Source organism: Bos indicus x Bos taurus, chromosome 19 (genome assembly GCF_003369695.1).
Source record: "Bos indicus x Bos taurus breed Angus x Brahman F1 hybrid chromosome 19, Bos_hybrid_MaternalHap_v2.0, whole genome shotgun sequence".
NCBI lineage: Eukaryota > Metazoa > Chordata > Mammalia > Artiodactyla > Bovidae > Bos > Bos indicus x Bos taurus.
Genome location: NC_040094.1, coordinates 9,718,902 through 9,738,239, shown reverse-complemented (window position 1 = coordinate 9,738,239; position 19,338 = coordinate 9,718,902). Strand labels below are relative to the sequence as shown.

The 19,338-nt window shown below is 57.2% G+C and overlaps 1 protein-coding gene across 5 annotated transcripts in view; it reads left to right on the top strand.

Moving 5' to 3' along the window:
- Window positions 1-19,338, top strand: part of CUEDC1 (CUE domain containing 1) — an 88,679-nt gene that overhangs the window by 63,106 nt on the left and 6,235 nt on the right. For 4 of the 5 annotated variants that reach the window (XM_027519621.1, XM_027519623.1, XM_027519622.1 and 1 more), the window contains exons 2-8: window positions 3,845-4,371; window positions 8,330-8,457; window positions 13,695-13,821; window positions 14,536-14,728; window positions 15,805-15,888; window positions 17,644-17,715; window positions 18,466-18,559. In XM_027519621.1, the coding sequence (XP_027375422.1) occupies window positions 4,051-4,371; window positions 8,330-8,457; window positions 13,695-13,821; window positions 14,536-14,728; window positions 15,805-15,888; window positions 17,644-17,715; window positions 18,466-18,559 (1,019 nt within the window). In that variant the 5' untranslated portion in view covers window positions 3,845-4,050. The remainder of the gene's footprint in view (window positions 1-3,844; window positions 4,372-8,329; window positions 8,458-13,694; window positions 13,822-14,535; window positions 14,729-15,804; window positions 15,889-17,643; window positions 17,716-18,465; window positions 18,560-19,338) is intronic. The other variant, XM_027519625.1, reaches the window with a different exon arrangement.

Genomic DNA, 19,338 nt, shown 5'->3' with positions numbered 1-19,338 from the left:
TCAGAGGTTATTTCCCTCTGTTTCCCTGCCAGTGCCCTGTAGCCAGGATTCAGAGAGGTGGAGGAGTGATTTCCTCAAGGTCACGGAGCTGGTTCTGGGGTGGAGCCAACAGACCCCCTCCCTGCCCACCCACCACCCACTCCAGAGCTGTCTGGATCCCCTTTCCTCTGTGAAACGGCAGCCTGGCTGGGCCCAGTCTCCTGAGCCTTTCTGAGGCTCCGGGGCTCCTGGACTTGCAAGCCTGACTTGGCGTTTTGGGCTCTTAGGAAGTGGGTGCCTAATTTTGGCCTGTTTACATGCTGGCTGTGTGACTTTGTGCAAGTTACCTGACTTCTCTGAATTGGTTTCCATAGCTATGAGATGGGGATGATAACATCTGTCTCTGGAGTTGTAAAAGAAAGATTACATGTGAAAGCACTGGCATGCGCGCGTGACCCTGTCTCCTGCCTTAATTTTTCCATGTGTTTTAAGTGGCTTTTCATTTCAGCTGTGCTGGTTGCAGACGGCAGCCTGGCATGGATGACCCTGACCCGAGGACAGTCCTCCTTGCTGCCAGCCACGCTGGCCAAGCCTCAGTCCTGACCTTATCTTCTGCATTTGAGCTCAGTGAGGGGTGGGGGGCCGGTGGTGGTGCCCTGAGAAGCGGGAGCTCTCACATCCTCGCCTGTGTTAATTAAAGGCATCCTGGTCTGGGGAGTCCGTGGGTCCTTGCAGAGTCCTGTGAAAATGGCATTTCTGCACATCGCATCCTGTTTCCCTGTTTTCCATTACTGTTTTGGAGCCACCTTCTCCTCATCCACAGAAACACCCTTTGATGGAAAAGTTGAGGCTTTGCCACCCCTCTCACTGTGTCTTGGGCACCTCCTCTGGTCTTAGGTCTCATCTCTTCATCTGTAATGTGGAGCAGCCTATGGGGCTGGCTTAGAGTTGTCAGCTTGTTTACATGTCAGGGCAGACACGCAGAAATGCTCTTTTTCAAGGCTTTGCACCGGGGGTAAATGGAAGTGGGCGCTGGGGCTGTGGGGTCTCCAGCTGTGAGGATCGGGATTGCCTTCCTGAGGGGTGACAGAATTCTGGGGGTTGATACCCAGATGCAGGAGAAGGCTCCCCTAGAAGCCCCTACCCCATCAGCTCTGGGATCACTTGGCTAGGATGCCAACCACCCCTGGCTCTGCGCCAGCCTTCTGGGGCAGTAGCAACGACAGTGACGCAGCTAACCACGTTCCAGGCAGCGTGCTCGGGATTATCCTGTTAATTCTCATTGAAGCCCCATTCGTATAGATGAGGTCCTGGACACAGAGAGGAGAGGGTGCATGGACGAGGTCCTGCAGCTAGAGTGGCAGAGAGGAGGGGTGCAGCCTGGGGCTGAGGCACTTGTGTAAATGGTAGGAGGGCGAGAATGCCTCATGGAGGCTTCCTGACACTGAGGCCCAGAGGCCAAGGGACCTGTCAAGAGGGCTAGGTCCCAGCCTCTTTCTCCAAGGTACTGCCATTTGGCAATGTGAGAACTGGTCCCTCAATCTATCTTGCAGATTACTCGAGGGAGAGGCTGAAGGTGGCTTTGCTCCAGAGGCCTTAGCACCAGGCACTGACCCCATGTGTGATGACAGCAGACTGGCAGTCCTGGTCTGCCACCTGGGCCCCCAGGGCACTGGCTTCTGGGGCCTCCTGGCCCTCATGTCCTAGTTGGAGGCCTCAGCGCACATTTCCAGAACCCAGGACAAAGACAGCCACCAGGGTGGAGCCCGACTTTGGAGGATATTTTGGCAGCGTCCCCTGACCTTCTGGTGTGTCAGGGGTCATGGGAGGCGTGGCTGCGGGCACTGGGGTGTCTGGAGCTGGCCGTGGGAGGCATTCCTTCCTGTGTTCATTCTCTAACAGATTTCTTGGACTGGCCATTTGAGGTCACTCCTCTGCACTTCCTTGTGACATGGCTTTGGCCTCTCTGAGCTGTGACTCGCTCATCTAGGCAAGAGATGGGGTGGAGGAGGCTGGATAATAAATCATACTTAGCCCAGTCATCAGAATCCTACCCAGGCATTAAAAATCATGAAGTAGATCTCTGTGTTCTGACATAAGAAGATGGCTACAATCAATTATTAAGTGGAAAAAAACAAGTTGCATAGTAGAATTTATGGTTTGATCACATTTGAGTAAAATGAATTCATGCATATGGTAGTATATGCATAGAAGAAAAGTATCTAGATGTAGGTATGTGCTGTTCTCAGTGGCTTCAGTTGTGTCCAACTCTTTGCAGTCCATGGGCTGTAGCCCACCTGGCTCCTCTGTCCATGGAATTTTCCAGGCAAAAACACTGGAGTGGGTTGCCATGCCCTCCTCCAGGGGATCTTCCCAACCCAGGGATTGAACCCACATTCTTTACCGCTGAGCCATCGGGGAAGCCCAGATATAGAGTGTTAACTGGTTTTCTCTGCGGGTGGGAAGCGATGATAGTTCTGTAACGTAGAGTCTGGAGGCTGCCTGGGGCCCATGTGCTTCTAGATTTGAATACGGCCCGCCTCCCTGGGACTAGGCAGACACCCACCCAGCAAGTCCCAGAACAGGAGACCCACACAATTTCCACATCCCTCGGAGGAGGTGGAGATCTGAAGGACATAAAAATCTCAGCACAGTGGCACTGGAAGGGCTAGGGGGGCAGTATGAAGTCCCATTTTACCTCTGAGAGGACTGACCTAAAGGGACAGAAGGAGCCAGAGGCAGGGATGGGTCTTCTGACCTTGGGGTGAGGGAGGGTACTTCCACTGCCCCTTCCACATGCTCTGGTCTTGTTTTCTTTCCATCATCGGTTAACTGTCGAGATCATGGCAAGGAAGAACCTTGCATTGTTTTGCTCACACTGGCGTTTATCTATTAGCTGTTAGGATCATGACCTAACATTAGAGAAGTCTTAGGAATATCCTTTGATGCAACAGTCCCTTAAAATAAAGCTGGCACTTTTCTACAATTAGCAAAATTACTGTACATCCTGGGATAAGCCTGAGAAAAGTCAGAACATGATAGTTTTAGACACGTTGAACACTCAGTTGATGGCACTAACAGAAATGTGACCCTGGTTCTGAGTGGGCTGCAGAGTGTTCTGCCGCAGGTTTCGCGGAGGTCTGCGCAAAATGGGAGGCAGGATGGTGGGGCGCTGAGGGTGGGAGGTGAGGCAAGTAGAGACTGGATGGGGCTGGAGACCACAGCAGGTGTGCAGAAGCCACAGGCCCTAGTCACGTCCCCGCGAGTGCTGGGCAGTGTGTGTAATGGTTGAGGCCAGCGGCCGAGGGCCACAGAAAGAAGTAAAAGTGAACGTGTGAGTCGCTCAGTCGTGTCCGACTCCCTGTGACCCCGTGGACTGTAGTCCGCCAGGCTCCTCTGTCCATGGGATTCTCCAGACAAGGATACTGGAGTGGGTTGCCATTCCCGTCTCTAGGGGATCTTCCCAATCCAGGGATTGAACCCCCATCGCTGGCATTGCAGGCAGATTCTTTACCATCTGAGCCACCAGGGAAGCCCCTTGGGGCCACAGTCCTGGCTTCAAATCCCCACCTCCTCCACTTTCTCAGGTCTGTGCCTCAGTTTTCCCATCTGCATAAGGGGGATCCAAGCACCCACCTCAGAGTGGTGTCATGAGTTAACTGGCAGGGAAATCTGTAGGATGTAAGCCCTTGTTAATTAGGAAAGACGTATAGCTGTGTAGCTACCATAGGGTGGAGAGAAAGCAGAAAGAAGCAGTTCTCCCGAGGGCGTGGCCCTGGGGTGGGGAATCGCCCTAACCTCCTTGTTTACCACCCCGAGCTGGAGTGGGTTGCGTTCCCGCTGACTCTGTGTCCCTCCGTTTCAGGTGGGATGGTCCTTGGAGCCAGCCCCAGGATGCTCCCCGGCTGTGGATGACCCAGCCGCCAGCCCCCTACGGATGCCGCGCCCCAGTCTTCTGACCCGGGGACCCCGCCCGGCGCGGGCCTGAGCTTCCGAGCAGCCACGGCGCAGGGACCCGGGGGAAGGGGCTCGGCGCCGGCGGGAAACATTCTCCCCCAGCGACTCGGCAAGATGACCAGCCTGTTCCGCCGGAGCAGTGGCGGCGGGGGCGCGGCCGGCGCTCGCGGGGCCGGGGCCGGCGCGGCCGCCTCACAGGAGCTCAACAACAGCCGGCCAGCCCGCCAGGTGCGCCGCCTCGAGTTCAACCAGGCCATGGACGACTTCACGACCATGTTCCCCAACATGGACTACGACATCATCGAGTGCGTGTTGCGCGCCAACAGCGGCGCTGTGGACGCCACCATCGACCAGCTGCTGCAGATGAACCTGGAGGCGGGCGGGGGCGGCGTCTACGAGGACAGCTCCGACTCGGAGGACAGCATACCCCCAGAGGTAGGGGCGCGGCCCCGATTGATCCTTCAGCAGGAGCTGCAGCAACTAGTTTGAACCTCTTAGAGGACTTGAGTTGTACTCCTGTCTGGGTTCCACCTGGGGAAACTGGCACCTAAGTCAGCCCAGTGGCCTTGGTTTCCTAGCAAAAATCAGGCAGTCGCTTAGCAAACACTGAGCACCTTCTCAGGGCTGTGCCAGGCACTTGCTAGCCCTTGGGTCAGGGGTCATCAGAGTCAAGGAGCTTGTTCAAAATGTAGACACGTGGGTCCCACCCCAAAAGACCAAATCCCCTCTCCAGGCTGGTGCTGTCTGGTCTGTATGTTTGGAGTCTTGGGGCATCCACTTAGGCCGGTGCAGAGTTTCTGCCCTCATCAGAGTTCACAGTCCCGGGGGAACTAGAGGCTGGTGTCCGGCAGTGGCAAGCCACAGGAGTGAGAGCTCAAATGGGGAGAACGGAAGCAGCAGAGAGGAAGAAATTGCTGCCCAGAGGAAGGGTAAAGAAGAGGGAAAGGTGTGCAGAAGGAACAGCTTGTGCAGAGGCGGGATAGAGCAGGAGTCCTTAGCAGCTGGCAGCAGGACCTCTGTCGGGTTCCTCGAGTGAGCAGAGAGCAGGAGGCCTTGCGGCTGAGAAAGAAGGGAGAATGTTCTAGAGCAGCGGGAACCATGGGAGACAGGTGACCCATCAGACTTGCGAGTTTAGTTCCTTTGACGGAGGCATGAGGGATGCTTAGGCAGTTGTTTCCTTTCTCCAGGGAGGTGGCTGGGGGAGAAGGGACCCACCCACCGCCTTGGCCCACCTGCTGGGTGTGGCCAGGCCTCCGTGACCCCTCCAAGAGTTCACATCTGGCCTCCCACCCTTGGTAGGACCTGCAGTCCTGGGCCCAGAAGGGGCACCCAGAGCCTTTCAGCAGAGGGTCACTGCCTGCAGAGGCACCTGGCACGTATAGCCATGGTTCCAAGAACGGTCCGTTCCAAGACGGAACAACCCAGCTGATTGGATTCAGCTCTGCTCTTCGCTGAGTCCCAGCCTGGGCCAGGCAGCATCCTGTATGCTTTAGATGTATCATTGCTTTAAGTCTGCACACACTTCATGAGGTTGCATGGTTATTGCCCCGCTTACAGTGGGAAACCTAGACCCTGGTGTGGCCCAGGGGCCTTCTGAACACAGCCCTACATGTGGCCATTCTCCATTAATCAGGGTCATCCTGCCTGGCAAAGCCGCCTCGCTCTTCCTCCTATCGTGGTGCTGCCTGGGCGGAGGAGAAGCTCTGGGCAGTGACATCTGGCTCATCCCTCTGTCACCCGCAGCGCCCAGGACAGTCACTGTACAGAGAGGCGCTTGAGGAGTGTTTATTGAATGACTTGATGTCGCTGCTGTCTTGGCACAGCTTTCTTTAGTCTCTTTTCCTGGGAGAGCACACCTTGGCTCTGCTTGGATCAGCCAGTGGATGCTCTTAGCCAAGAGGAGGTGTGTGTGTGTGCATCTGCAGATACCTCGTTGTGAGCTGGAAGGAAAGTTCTCTGCAAACACTGACCCCTTCCACAGTCTCATTTGTCCTGACGGTCTGGCAGGTAGGATCGTGTTTCCCCTCTTGTTCACGGCACCCACAGCCCCGTGACCCTCTGTAAAACTCCCCTGATGCCCTCGATGGCCTGCGCTGTGGGTGCTTCTGTTTTTCTAAGTATCTGGTTTTCCAGATGGAGCCCCTTCTCAGCAGCCCCCTTGGCTGTTTCCCCAGCCCTCATCTTTGGAGCTCTGCGTGGGCCCGTCGGCAGGCAGTTCCTGAGCCAGCGGAAAGTGCTGCGGAAAATTTATGAGCAGCAGCTGGGCTGACAATAACTGCTGACTGGAAAAAGCCCCCTCCCTGGAGGCTGATGAATGGTGGGCTGGCCTGGGGGTATCCTCGCCACAGAGAAATGTCTCCCGTCAGATAAATGGCCTGGACCTTGGCCCCCAGAGCACCTGGCAGGCATCTATCACCCACACGGGGCTAAGCTGGGAGGCCGTAGAACCAGAAACTTCAGCACCTTTAGAGCCGGAAGGACAGCCTCACTGTGGCTCTCGTGGGGTTGCGGGGGAAGGGGGAGGCCAGAAGCACGACTGGGGTAACTTTTCCCCGAAGACTGGGGCCCAGCCTTTCCGGAGTGTGCCTGGCCTTCTGTCTGCCTTCTTGCTTCATCCTGCTCCAGGAGCCTCTGATGGGCGTCTGGTTCTTGGAGCCCCTGGAGGCCGCGCTAAGGAGCAGGAGCGGCTGAGGAGAAAGACCTCACCGCCCCCTCCTGTGTGGCGGGCTGCGGAGGCCTGAGGGGCAACTGCTGCGGGCCTCAGTCAGAGGGACCCCCGGCAGCCTCCCTCTGGGAACAGCTCCTTCAGAACTCGCCTCTCCTCACCTGTCTGACTCAGAGCGGCTTCAGTGGGGCCAGGCTGGCTGCCGAGGGGCGGCCATGGGCTTGGACTGCGGGCCCAGGTTGGAGCTCCGTCCCTTAGATTCGGGGTGTGCCAGGGACCATGACTGGATCTTAGGGTGATCGCTCTCGCTCGCTCTCATTTTCTTGTGGAAATTCGGGGTAAGGAGAGTAGTGGCCCAAAAGGCAGCTACCGTCTTTTTTTTTTTTTCCTGCAAAAGCATCTGTTTAAATACTTTCCACCTCAAAGGAAAGAACGTTAGTGCATTCCAGAGCAGGAGGCCTCCTTGGGTCAGGCTGGCTGGGTGTGTACAAAGTGTGGCAGTGTGTGTGCGATGGTGGTACAGTGGTGAGCACAGATGCCTTCTGAAACATGAGGCAGTGTGTGTATGTGTGCATGCATGCTCGCTCACCCACCTTCCCACCTGCCGTGGTGTCCCTGTTGAGACTGGGTGCCCGAGAGTGGCTGGGCGTGGGCAGGGACGTGCAGAGGCGTCTTAGTGGTGACTTTTGCAGACTCACTTGGGATTCAGATTTCGGGCCAGTTGACAGCCTCCGAGCCCTTCGTGTATCCTTTGGTCTCGGAGGTGAGATGGGCACAGAGCTGGGGAAGGGCTCGGGTGGGGACTGTGTGACCTGGGCTCTCTAGGTTGGTGGCTTCCTGCTGCTCCAGACTGCGCTGGGGAAGGGTTCAGATCAGCCCATGCAGCAGGAAGCCTGGCCTTTGCCCAGCCTTTGGCCTCACTTGCCCCCTTCCTCTGGCTCCTGGATGAGGAGAGGAGTCCATGAGGAAGGGCCTAGGCCCTCACTTTGCTGTTCTCTGCCCTGAGAATCCAACCTGGGCATGCCAGCATTGTGTTTGAAGGAGAGACTCCTGCTGTAGACACCACATCCAAGTTAGAGACTCAGTTCTAGAAGCAGTGTGTAGCTTTTGCCGTGTTCATCAGTCAGCCTGTGCCTCAGTTTCCTCATCTGTAAAATGGGGGTGATCCATAACCTACTTTGCCAAGTTGTTTGAGCTTAAGGTGAGTTAATCAATGTGGAAATTCTTTGAGAGAAGATAGGAATGATGTTAAAGCTATTTACGAAAAGTAACACATGAACAGAAGCATTTTCACAAGGCACAAGTGGGCAGTGAAGGTTCATCAGCACCCGGGTCAAGAAGCATCAGCAGAGCCTGGAATCCCCCTCATGCCCCCTCTCAGCCTCCCCATCCCCAGAGGTCACACTGCTCCACCTGCCATCCCTGTGAAGTTGTTTTGCCTGGTTTTGAACCTTTTTTGGATGGCTCTGAGCATTCCTCCGGGGACGTGTGCATTCGCGTCTGCTGTGTGTGTTGGAATCGTGGGCTCCAAGGTAGCCCATGTGCTGAGTGCCAGTGCAGGAAGCCAGACAGTTTTGCAGAACAGTAGTTGTATCACTTTCCACCCCCACCAGCAGTAGTGGAGTTCCCTGACTACACATCCTCGCCCACACTTGATTTTTTGTCTACATGTTATTTCAGTTCAAGGAAGGGGTGTTAATATTTCTTTCTTTGTTGTCTCTGATGCAGGTTTTGGAGAGGACCTTGGAACCCGATAGCTCTGACGAGGAGCCCCCGCCTGTGTACTCCCCACCTGCCTACCACATGCACGTGTTGGACAGGCCTTACCCCCTGGCACCCCCAACTCCACCTCCCCGGTAAGAATCTCCCCCGAGAGTGCAGGGCAAGGGGGAGGAAGATCAGGGTTGGGATTGAGTACAACAAGCCCAGAGGGCACCTTGGCTGGTTCCCTCCGTATTCCACCCAGAACAGGCTTCTACTGCAGCAAAACACACTTTAGCTAGAACCCAAGGAGAATTTTCAAGCTCTAAGGAGTCTAAGAACAGACAGCCACTGCATTCCTACTCTGGGCTGGGGCTGTGCTGAACATTCGGCAGGACACGGAGTTAAACAAGGCTCAGCCTTCACCTTCTGGGAGTCTGTAGTCGAGGGAGGCGCAGAGTGGGGATGACAGACAGCTGGAGGTGTACTGACGCTTCCCCTCCTGTGCCCGTGGCAGACATCACTAACTGATCACCGTGCTCTTGCCGGCTCAGGTAAGCCGGAACCTCAGAATCCTCTGCAACACAGCGCTCACTCCCAGACAGTCGTCAGTAATCAATGATTTGGGGTTCTAGGGAGATTGTGGGGATGAGCAAGTAAGTCTCTTTTTCTAGGGTAATTTGATAATCAGAAGCAGAACAGTAGACTGCTAGGTGCCTGGAGACCTTTTCCAGGTCAGGGACTCTGTAATTTAGAAGTTTAACATGAAGCTGGTCTCTGAAGTGCTTGTTTTTCTGGGCTCTGCATTTGAGGTGGGGCTTCCGGTATCCTTGCCTGGGAAATCCCACGGACAGAGGAGCCTGGCAGCCTACAGTCCACGGGGTCACAAAGAGTCGGACACGACTGACCGACTAACACACTTTCCCTGGTGGCTCAGGTGGTAAAGAATCCGCCTGCCAATGCAGAAGACTCGGGTTCGATCCCTGGGTCGGGAAGATCCCCTGGAGAAGGAAATGGCAACGCACTGCAGTATTCTTGCCTGGAAAACCCCATGGACAGAGGAGCCTGGCGGGCTACAGCCCATGGGGTTGCAGAGTTGGATATGAGTTAGCGACTAAATAGCAACAACAAGCGTTTGAGGTGGCTGTTGGAGCCCAGGCTTCTCTTTGTCCTGGAGCTGCTCGTCCTGAGAATGACTGAGGCCTGGGATGGGGAGGGGTAGGGGGACTGATGGGACAGTCCTTGGGGACTGATCTTGCCTTCTGGGGATCTTGGGAGTCCTAGGCAGTAGTGGTGGAAAACTTTGTGACCATTCAGGCATAGCTAACAATAACAACTACCATTATTAAGCACCCTTCGAATGCCAGAAAATGGCAAGGTTCTTTACCTATATGATGGCATTCAAACCATCTAACAGCTGTGAGGCAGGCACTGGTGTCATCCCCATTTTATAGATGAGGAGACTGAGCCCCAGAGAGGTTTCGTAACTTCCCTAAGACCACAGAGCTCGAACCTGAACCCAGGTCATTCTGACTCCAGAGCCAATGAATGCCATCCTCAGTTGTGTCCTGTCATCCCCTAATGAGAAAAACCTCTGTGATTGTAGCTCAGGGAGCGGATAGTGGCCTGTGAAGTTGTTGGGGTGGGGAGTATTGTTTGAAGTCAGGGACAGAAGCAGAGCTGAGGCTGTAATGAGGGAGGCATAAGTGGATAGTCTGGGTGAAATCTTCGTAGGACTTGCAGCCCAGGATGGGTCACGATGCCCAGGGCTAAATGATTTTCCTTTTAATATTCCAAGATGGTTTTGCAAAAAAAAAAAAAAAAAAGTTCAGTTTCTATTAGGCAGAATAGTTCTACCTATTTTTCAGAAGGGAAAACTTAGCCCATCAGGGACAGTATCCCACTGTAAACTGGGCATGGATATCCCAGCTGCATCCTTCTCCCCCTCCCCCGGTATCGTGGGTGGAGGAGGGCAGAGGCCATGCAGCCTCATGATAGGAGCCCCGGTGGGGACGAAGAGACCTCCACACTAGACCAAGGCTCCAGAAGCCTCACTCACACCCCGTGACTGTGGACGAGCTACTGCCCTTGCCTGAGGTTCAGGGGCCTGATCTGGAAAGGAAGGCTTTTGCTGGGCTGGGGGTGGATCCAGGAAAGAGAGCCTATGAGTTGTGGAGTCAGACAGAGGCCGTGTTCCCCCACCTCCCCCTCCCTCAGCCGTCTAACTTCTGATTCTTGAGGTGCCTTTGGCTCACTGCCTACCCTCTCTGGGCTCCATTTGCCTCATCTGTGAAGTGGGAACACTCATCCCCGTCTCGGCACTCTGGTGAGGGTTGAATGAGATGCTGTGCTGGGGGACTTAGCACAGGCCCAGGTATGAACCAGACGTGTCAGCTGACGTCCCACCCCAGCTGCACAGCGGGCCTCTGAAGTCAGCTCTGACGGTGAACACTGAGACCAGGGTTAAGGCTGCTCCCAGAGGCTGGTGTGCAGAAGAGGCAGGCCCCACCTCTGAACACCTGCCGCTTTGCTCTGGGCTGGCCCTGCTAGGCCCAGATGGCCCAGATTCCCACCCCCCACCCACACCCCCAGGGCCTCATGCAGTCTCTCCATCCGAGACGTACATTTCTAGCATTTAGGAGCCACCTGAAGCAGACAGGTGCTGAACCGTGTGTGATACAGAAACGAGGACCCTGCTACCCTGACCTCCCAAGGAGATCAGAGTCTGGGGGCAGGTATAGACACAGGGCAGGGTGCAGGGAAGGCAGCCTAGAGGAGCTGAGGTCCAAGCTGTAATCTGCCGAAGCGGAGGACAGGAGGGCGTTCCAGGCAAAGGCAGCAGCACATGCAAAGCAAGGCCTGGAGGCAGGAGACGGGGGCCCATCCGAGAGAACTCCAGGAAGTGTGAAAAGGCCTGGTGAGTCTGAGAGGCCGGCAGACAGAGGAAGCCCTCGTGGGTCCTCCAAGGAGCTCTGACCTTATCCTGCACCCAGGGGTTCAAGCACGAGGGTGGCGGGATCATGTTAGTGTTTTAAGCATCTCTTTCTGGCTGCTGGGGGCAATCAGAGTTGAGTTGGGGGAGGGTGGGGGGTCAGGAATGGCCTGGCTCCTTTCTGCCACCTCCAGGCACTGGACTGCCTTTGAGACCAAAGGTGGAGCAGGGTTTGGGAGCTGCTGGGGTGCAGAGAGGCAGGGAATGCTGGGATCCCTGGGCCCAGGTTTCACCAGGATGATCTGTGTGCCTGGTGACAGGCCCGACCCCATCTGGGCCTCCTTGCCTTTACCAGAAATCTTGCTTGGAAGGCTTGTCGCTGAAATCCTTCTGGGCTCTGATATTCTTTGGGTAAGCCTGGGGGTCTGAGTCTGTTGGCACTTGGAGTTCTAGTTCTGCGTGCAGAGGCAGAAACTCTGGGCCAGAAGAGCCTTCCCAGCCTTCCCTCTCCTTTCCTTCCCGCAGCCTGTCCTTGCCTCTTTCTCCTGAATGAGACTAGCTCTGAAGCCCCAGCACCCTCCTCACAGGCCACCTGCTGTTCTTCTGTTGAAATTACAGCCTTGGAAGTTTTCATTTGCCTCTCAGCTCATTTCTGACATTCCTTTCTGACCACAATGGAGTTGCCTGGGCCGCCTGTGCTCAGGGCCCCCCCTGGTTCTTGCAGCTGTGGGCTGACCTCATTTCAGCCCGAGCCAGGGCAGGGGACTCGGCCCGGCCCCTCCTCCAGGACCATGGGCCTAGCATCCAGGGACCCTCAGCCTCCAGCTCCTTGTCCCCCTCCCCACTTGGGTACTCAGTAACAAACGTTTACAGGGAGCCAGCTACAACTCTGGGGCGCTCTCCAGGGCTTTCCTGGGTAACTCTGGGTGTGGTTGAGTTGGGGTGGGCACTCATGGCCCAGTGAGGACCCTAAAGCCACAGGAAGGGTAGTGAGGCTGGAGGCGATTGCTCCAGGGTGCTGGAGTGGGGGGTGGGGGATGGTCTGGCCCTTGGAGCAAAATGAATTTGCCAACTCTGTCGGGAGGCAGAGGAGTGATGGAGCAGAAAATGTGCCCGGGATTCGGAGTCCCGGGCTGTGATGCAGGCCGCCCCCCCGCCCGCCCCCTGGAACGGCGAGAGGGGCCCGGGGTTCCCTGGCTGCCGTCTGGAGCTGCGCTCCCACCACGCACTTAGCAGCTTGTTATCCTGTCTGCTGCCACCCCCGCCCTTCCCCCTGGGCCGCCAGGCCACCCGCCCAAAATAGAAAAGGAAAGGAAGTTATTTCCATCGTCAGTGGCAGCCCGGAAAAGCTCCCCTCCAGTGAGTGGGCGGGCGGGATTCCTGGAGCTGGAGACCAAATCAAAGCCGGCCCCACGAGAGCGGCCCCCACCGCCCCCGGCCCTGGCCTGCCGTCGCTGTGTGTCATTTCCCTGATTCAGCAGAACACGTGTTCTGCGGTTGCCACGCTGCAGGCCGCCGGGGAGCTGTGGGGAGCTCCTGGCCCGGCCCCAGGCCGCCCTCGGGCCGGGACGGCGGGGCGGGAGGCCGGGGGTCAGGGCGGGCACGTGCCCAAGGCCCCCTTCCTATTCCCCCTCCCGCTGTGGCCTCTGCCTGCGGCCAGGAGAGCAGCCCCTGCCGGTCCCACCCTCCACGTGCCTTTCCAGCTTGCTGTTCAAGGCAGCCTCGTGAGGGGCTCCCACACACCTGGGCAGGGCGGCAGCGGTTTGCAGATGAGGGGAAAGCCCCACAGGGGATATGGTCTCCCCGGGACCACCCACCAGGTCTGGAGCCTGGGTCTGCTTGCCCTCTAGGGACCCTGGTGTCCCCATGTCTCCCAATCCCAGCAAACCGACATTGGGGAGGGCTGGGCTGTCAGCCACCCTGGGTGTCTGTTCCCTGGAACACACCTGTCACTCAGCACCCAGGAGCTCGTATTATCCTGGATGCTAGAGACAGAAGGCTGAAGGGCTGTGACCCCTGCATCCATGTCCAGATCCACAACACCCAACATGAGCTCTGCGAATGCAGACCTCTCTAGGCCCAAAGACCTTTTGTTTGTTTGTTTGGCCAAGATACATGTGGCATCTTACCTCCCTGACTAGGGATCGAACCTGCACCCTTGCATTGGAAGGTGAAGTCGTAGCCCCTGGACTGCCGGGGAAGCCCCTAGGCCCAGAGACCTTGCAGACACTGGGTGGCTGGAAGCAGTGAGTGTGTGGCACAGTGGCATCCAGGCCCAGAGGCGAGGGGTGAGCCAAGGCCTGGCTGAGAGGGGAGCTAGAGGGCTGGGCCTCTGTGCTGGAGGCAGCTGGAAGCTTGGGCGCATGGGTGCCATTCTGAGTAGGATCCCGGGGTGATGGGCTGGGACACCTGTGTGTGGGCCTGACTGTTCCCTCCTCATCCTCACTTGTCGCCCTCCAGCATCGACGTGCTGGGCTCTGCACCCCCTTCCAGCCAGAGGCGTTACCGAAACTGGAACCCCCCACTGTTGGGAAACCTCCCCGAAGACTTTCTCCGCATCCTGCCCCAGCAGCTGGACAGCATACAGGTAACAGGGGTCCTCCCGCTCCCAGCCTGTGCAGCGTCTCTGTGTTAGCGCCAGTCACTGACCCTCCCTGACGTTTAAGCCCTGGGGTGGTAGGGAAAGAAGGCTGAACCAAAAGCCTCCTTCCCCATCGGGGCCTGTAAGCTTTCCCCTTCTGTTCAGGAAGGGGACCGCCCTGAGGATGCTCTTTGACGACCGGCATCACCCTAGGCTGGCAGGAGGTGGGCAGGGGCAGGGGTGGGGAATCATTCAGTGGCAGAAAGGCAGAGCACCTTCCTTCCTTCCTTCCTTCCTTCCTTCCTTCCTTCCTTCCTTCCCCGGGGAAAGGGCCAGGGTGCTTCTCCCCAGACGCTGGCCCTTGCAAGCAGTCTCCTCTGAGATGGCCAGGACAAGCAAAGTATGAGTATGGGGACCCTGAGCTATTTGAAGATCACTCTTCAGGACTATTCAGGTTTTGACAAAGGTTTTGGTGGGAAGGTCCAAGGTGCCAAGCTGGGGAGGTGGGGGGTAGTTCTTAAGCCCCTGATGCTTTCTCAGCACAGAGGGCTCTGGTCTGTTGAGTCTCGGCTAACAACTCGATCTGGGTAGAGGAGGTCCTGGCCACAGGGCGTGGCCGCAGCATCCTGGGAAGGACACGTGTACCCTCGGTGTGCATGGGTGTTGGCGCAGCGCGCGCCCTTGTGAGTAGGCGGTCCACATGCTTGCTCCCTTCCTCAGGCCACCTCCAGGGGCTCCAAGCTCGCGAGCACGGAGGGAAGCCTGCCCCCCGCGGCAGGGCCTGAGCCCCGGGACCAGGAGAGCCGCTGGAAGCAGTACCTGGAGGACGAGAGGATTGCGCTCTTCTTGCAGAACGAGGAGTTCATGAAGGAGCTGCAGCGCAACCGCGACTTCCTGCTCGCCCTGGAGAGAGGTGGTGCCCTGGGGGGGTGCTGCAGCCTCGCTGGGGCTAAGGCAGGGCCATGTCGGCTTTAGCCTGGGGCTCTGAGCTGGAGGTCTGAGTTGTCCAGGTGAAAGTGTGAAAGTGTTAGTCACTCAGTCAGGTCGTGCTCTTTGCAACCACATGGACTGTAGCCCGCCAGGCTCCTCTGTCCATGGGATTCATACTGGAGTGAGTTGCCATGCCCTCCTCCAGGAGATCTCCCCGACCCAGGGATGGAACCCGCGTCTCTCACGTTCCCTGTACTGGCAGGCAGGTTCTTTATCATTAGTGCCGCGTAGGAAGCAGAGTTCTGCTCACAGGGACCGGAGTCACCAGGACTTAGCGGGAGAGCGGGGCGCCCTCTGGGCTCTGCCCCTCCTTGTCCCTCCCACATTTCTGCTCTGTGCCAGGCGCTGGTGTCTGCCCTGTGTGACTGGAGCTCCAGCAGTAGAGGGACTGTGTAGGTGGGTGCCAGGGTGCATTCCTCCCTGAGCAAAGGACATTAGAGCAGGGCCTCTGGAGGGTTTGCGTATGTTGGGGTTGTCTCTGGGCCAAGGATCCTACTCCCCCGAGCCTGGCTGCCTTCCCCCTTTAGAGTGGGAAGGGGGTGGCGTACAGCGAGGGGCCTGTGGGAGAGGGGTGTTGTGCGTACAGGTGTGTGTGACTAGCAGTGTGTTTTGGTCAGAAGCATGGTGTGCAGGGGAACGTCTGGCCTGGGACAGGAGCCGAAGGCTGGCCCCAGCTCCGCAGTAAAGATGCTGGTGGGAGTCTCCAGGCCTTTCCTTTTAGATGAAGGGCTGGACGATCCAGTTTCTCACGGGCCTCTTGATTTTGACACTCTGACATTCCAGGCAGTTGTCAGGGCAGTGCTTTCTGTGTCTTTGAGAGTTCTGGTTCTTTGAGAACCCATAGGTGTCACGTGTGCACGTGTGTGTGTGTGTGTGTGTGTGTGTGTGTGTGTGTTGTGGCGGGGGGTGATTCTCAGGGTTTGGCCTCCAACCACCTCTCAGCTCAGGTGGCCCCAGGTGGGAGCTAGCTCCCCTGACCAGACTGTGGACCTTTTCCAGATCGACTGAAATACGAGTCCCAGAAATCTACATCCAGCAGCGTGGCCGTGGGAAATGACTTTGACTTTCCCTCTCCTGTCCCAGGTAACCTTCCCTTGCCTGAGAGAGAGAGAGAGAGAGGCCTGGAGGGTGTAGGGGGCTCACAGCCCAGGGGTGTCTGCATATTTGGAGTTTGGAGAGAGGGTGGGGAACAGGCTGCAGAGGATGGTTCTGCCCTATCAGCATTCGCCCTGAGGGGTGAGCCGGGCCCTCCACTCGGCAGCCCTGGTTCCTGCCAACCCGGCGGCTGCTGGAGCCCTCACCTGGGGCCTGCCTGCAGACTGGCTCCACTCCTTAGAGGCGCTTGGAGCCTGGGCAAGAATGGGACACAGCACACCACATAATGTCCCATCGGGTGCCGGGGGTGGCAAGGGACTCAGAGACCCAGGCACTGCCCTGGGGGAGCTTATGGTCTTGTGGGGAGTGCAGGAGATGCCTCTAAGAAACAGGGAGCCCGAACCAGCAAAGCGGAGGACACACTTGTTAATTATAGCAAGCACATGCTGGGGGACAGGGAGGATCCATCTGGGGAAGGTTCATTCATTCATTCGGTAGCTGGGGAATATCTCCCCCCAGGCCAGGCCCTGCCTTAGTATTGGAGGAAGAGAATTTTTAAAGTTTCATATACAAGACGGTGAAGAAGCAGGAATTGCCCAAGTGGCTGAAGGAGGGCCCAGGGTGGACGGCAGGCTACTGGGTTGCACGGATGGGGGTGGAGCTGGAGCTGGGAACCCCTCGAGAGCCCCGGTTCCACTCTCAACATCTGGATTCTGTGTGTATGTACAGTGGCCCTGGTCAGCCGGTGCCCACCATGCACACATGGGCCTCCCGCCTCAGAGGAAGAATGTGCAGCTTTTGCCCCAAACAGATCTTGCACTGAGTGGTGGAGTGGGGGAGGGGGGCAGAAGGAGGGGGAACTCAGTTGATCCCAGCCCGGAGAAAGAAAATCCCGTGGAACTGATTCATAAGCAACAGGCTGGGAGCTTAGGCCCCACCAGATGTGCAGTGGGGGGTTTAACGGCAGCCGCATGTCCTTGATCCCGAATTAACCATAGACACCGGGATGGCTGAGATGGATCAGAATGACTCACAGGGACTTAGTGGACAAGGTGACTCGGGATTAGCGTGGGGACCTTAGGAGGGCCGTGAGGGACCCAGGTGGGTGCTGAGTGATCCGAGAGACTCCGGCCGGCCGGCTGGGTTCTGACTTAGGGACTCGCCCCATTCTCGTTCCTGCTGATGGCCTAACGAGTCAGAAGCTCCGTGTCTGGGGGAGTCATGGAGAGGTGGACCCTGGCCAGGGGAGAAGGGCATCCCCACGGTGGGGGCCTGCTGTGTGCCCTGAGCCTCCTTCCACTGCCGTGTTAATTCTCACACCGCGTCAGGATGCAGGCCGGCCGGCCACGTGCGCGTGAACTTTGAACAGCCTGTAGGGGTGTGGGGGAGGTCCCGGTGCCTAGCATCTGGTAGCTTCCGTGGTGTGAACACTCCAGTCACAGCTGATTTCAAGCTCCCAAAGAGCCTTCACGGGACACAAAGCGGTCAGAGGAGCAGACAGTTGGGAGCCAGCCCTCCACACATAGTTTTTACAGAAAAGGGGAAAGTGAGACTTGGATGAGGAAGGAAGCAAATGCTCGTTGAAGCCTAGAGTGACTCCCTGCCTGAAGCTCCCTCGGGATTAGGGAGGAGGGTGGGGCTGAGCCCCTGTGCTGGGGAGACAGTCCTGACCCACCGCCTCGGGCCTCGACCAGGGCACTGTCGCTCTCCAGCTGGCCCTCAGCGATGTCTTCCCCCTTCCAGGAAACAGCGATGCCAGCCCTGCTGTGTCTGAAGATGCCTTATTCAGGGACAAGTTGAAACACATGGGAAAATGTGAGTCTGGCCCATGCCCCCTCCCCAGCTGTTCCCAAACAGGCCTGTGGCTTCCTGGGAGGGGAGGGAGCCACCTGGCATTGTTAATGCCCGCTGATTCTTGGTGAACCAAAGTGACATTTTAATCACTGACTGGCTCCCTCCGCTTCCCTGCCTCACTTCCCTGTGCAGCTGAGTCTGGATATAAATTAAGTTTTAAATCCTCTTGACCCAGCTGTCTGCAGAAAAATAATATTGTACTGGGACGACCTCCCCACCCCACCCTACCCCACTTTAGAGTTCACATTCTCTGTGCTTTGAGGTTACTGCTTGGCCAGGGCCAACCGAGTAGGGAAGCCAAGCTCGGTCCACTTTCTGTGAGTGGGAGGCCCGCCGGGTCAGTGGCCTCTTCCCGTGGAGTCCCGCCAGCCTGGGCACGCCTTCACATCCCCTTCTGTCCCCACAGACACAGCCATGCGTGAATGAGGCTGCCATGCCCTCAGGCCCCATTTCAGAGAGAGTCTCGGATTCGTCATGGACATCCCAGAGCCAGCTCTGGAGGTGGACGGGGGAAGACGGGGAGGTGGCCAGAGAGAAAGCCCAGATGCATGGCTGTCTGTCCCAGCGGGGCCAGGAGGAGCACCCAGATCTCCGCTGCAGGCGGCTGGCCCTGCTCGTGCTCTCAGTGGCCTGAGCTGCCCCTGCAGTAACCCCCCCACCAGCCTGCCCAGGTCCTGGGGACTGCCGGCTCACAGGTCTCTTTGTCCCCAGCCACCCGGAGGAAGCTGTTTGAGCTGGCCAGGGCCTTCTCGGAGAAGACCAAGATGAGGAAGTCAAAGAGGAAACACTTGCTGAAGCATCAGTCGTATCCTTGTCCAGCCTGGCACTGGGCAGCAGTGCCGGTGGATGCCTAGGGCACGGAACCCCGCGCTGTGCTCCTTCGGGCCACGCCCCCCCCAGGAGTGGGACGGGCCTTCCCGCGCCCCTGCCGTCTCCACGGGGAGCCTTATCTCTGGGTGTCATTTCTTGACACCCCCACCCCACCCCTGGCATGGGGAGCAGGCCAGTGTCAACCCGTTGTGGGCTCAGAAGTTGTCCTACCACTTTTTAACTTCTGCTCTGGGGTCATCTTGGGAGAAAACTTGGTTCTTCCATCTAAATCAGCAAACCTTTCCCTGATTTCTTAAGTTGAATTGCTCCACAGACCTTCCCATCTTCTCATTTCACAGATGTTGGTCCTGCCTTCTCACTCTTAGTTCCTCCAGTAAAAATACAGCCTTCCACAATTTTACCCAGATTCCCACCCATGCTCATTAGACAGGGCCCAGGATATTAGATGCTGAGCGGCTAAGTGAAGTGAAGAAGTGAAATCGCTCATTCATGAGCGACTCTTTGTGACCCCATAGACTGTAGCCCGCCAGGCTCCTCCGTCCATGGGATTTCCCAGGCAAGAATACTGGGGTGGGTAGCCCTTCCCTTCTCTGGGGATCTTCCCAACCCAGGGATCGAACCCAGGTCTCCTGCATTGCAGGCAGATGCTTTACCAGCTAAGCCAACAGGGAAGCCCAAGGATACTGGAGTGGGTTGCCATTTCCTTTTCCAGGGGATCTTCCCTAGGGGTCGAACCCACGTCTCCCGCATTGC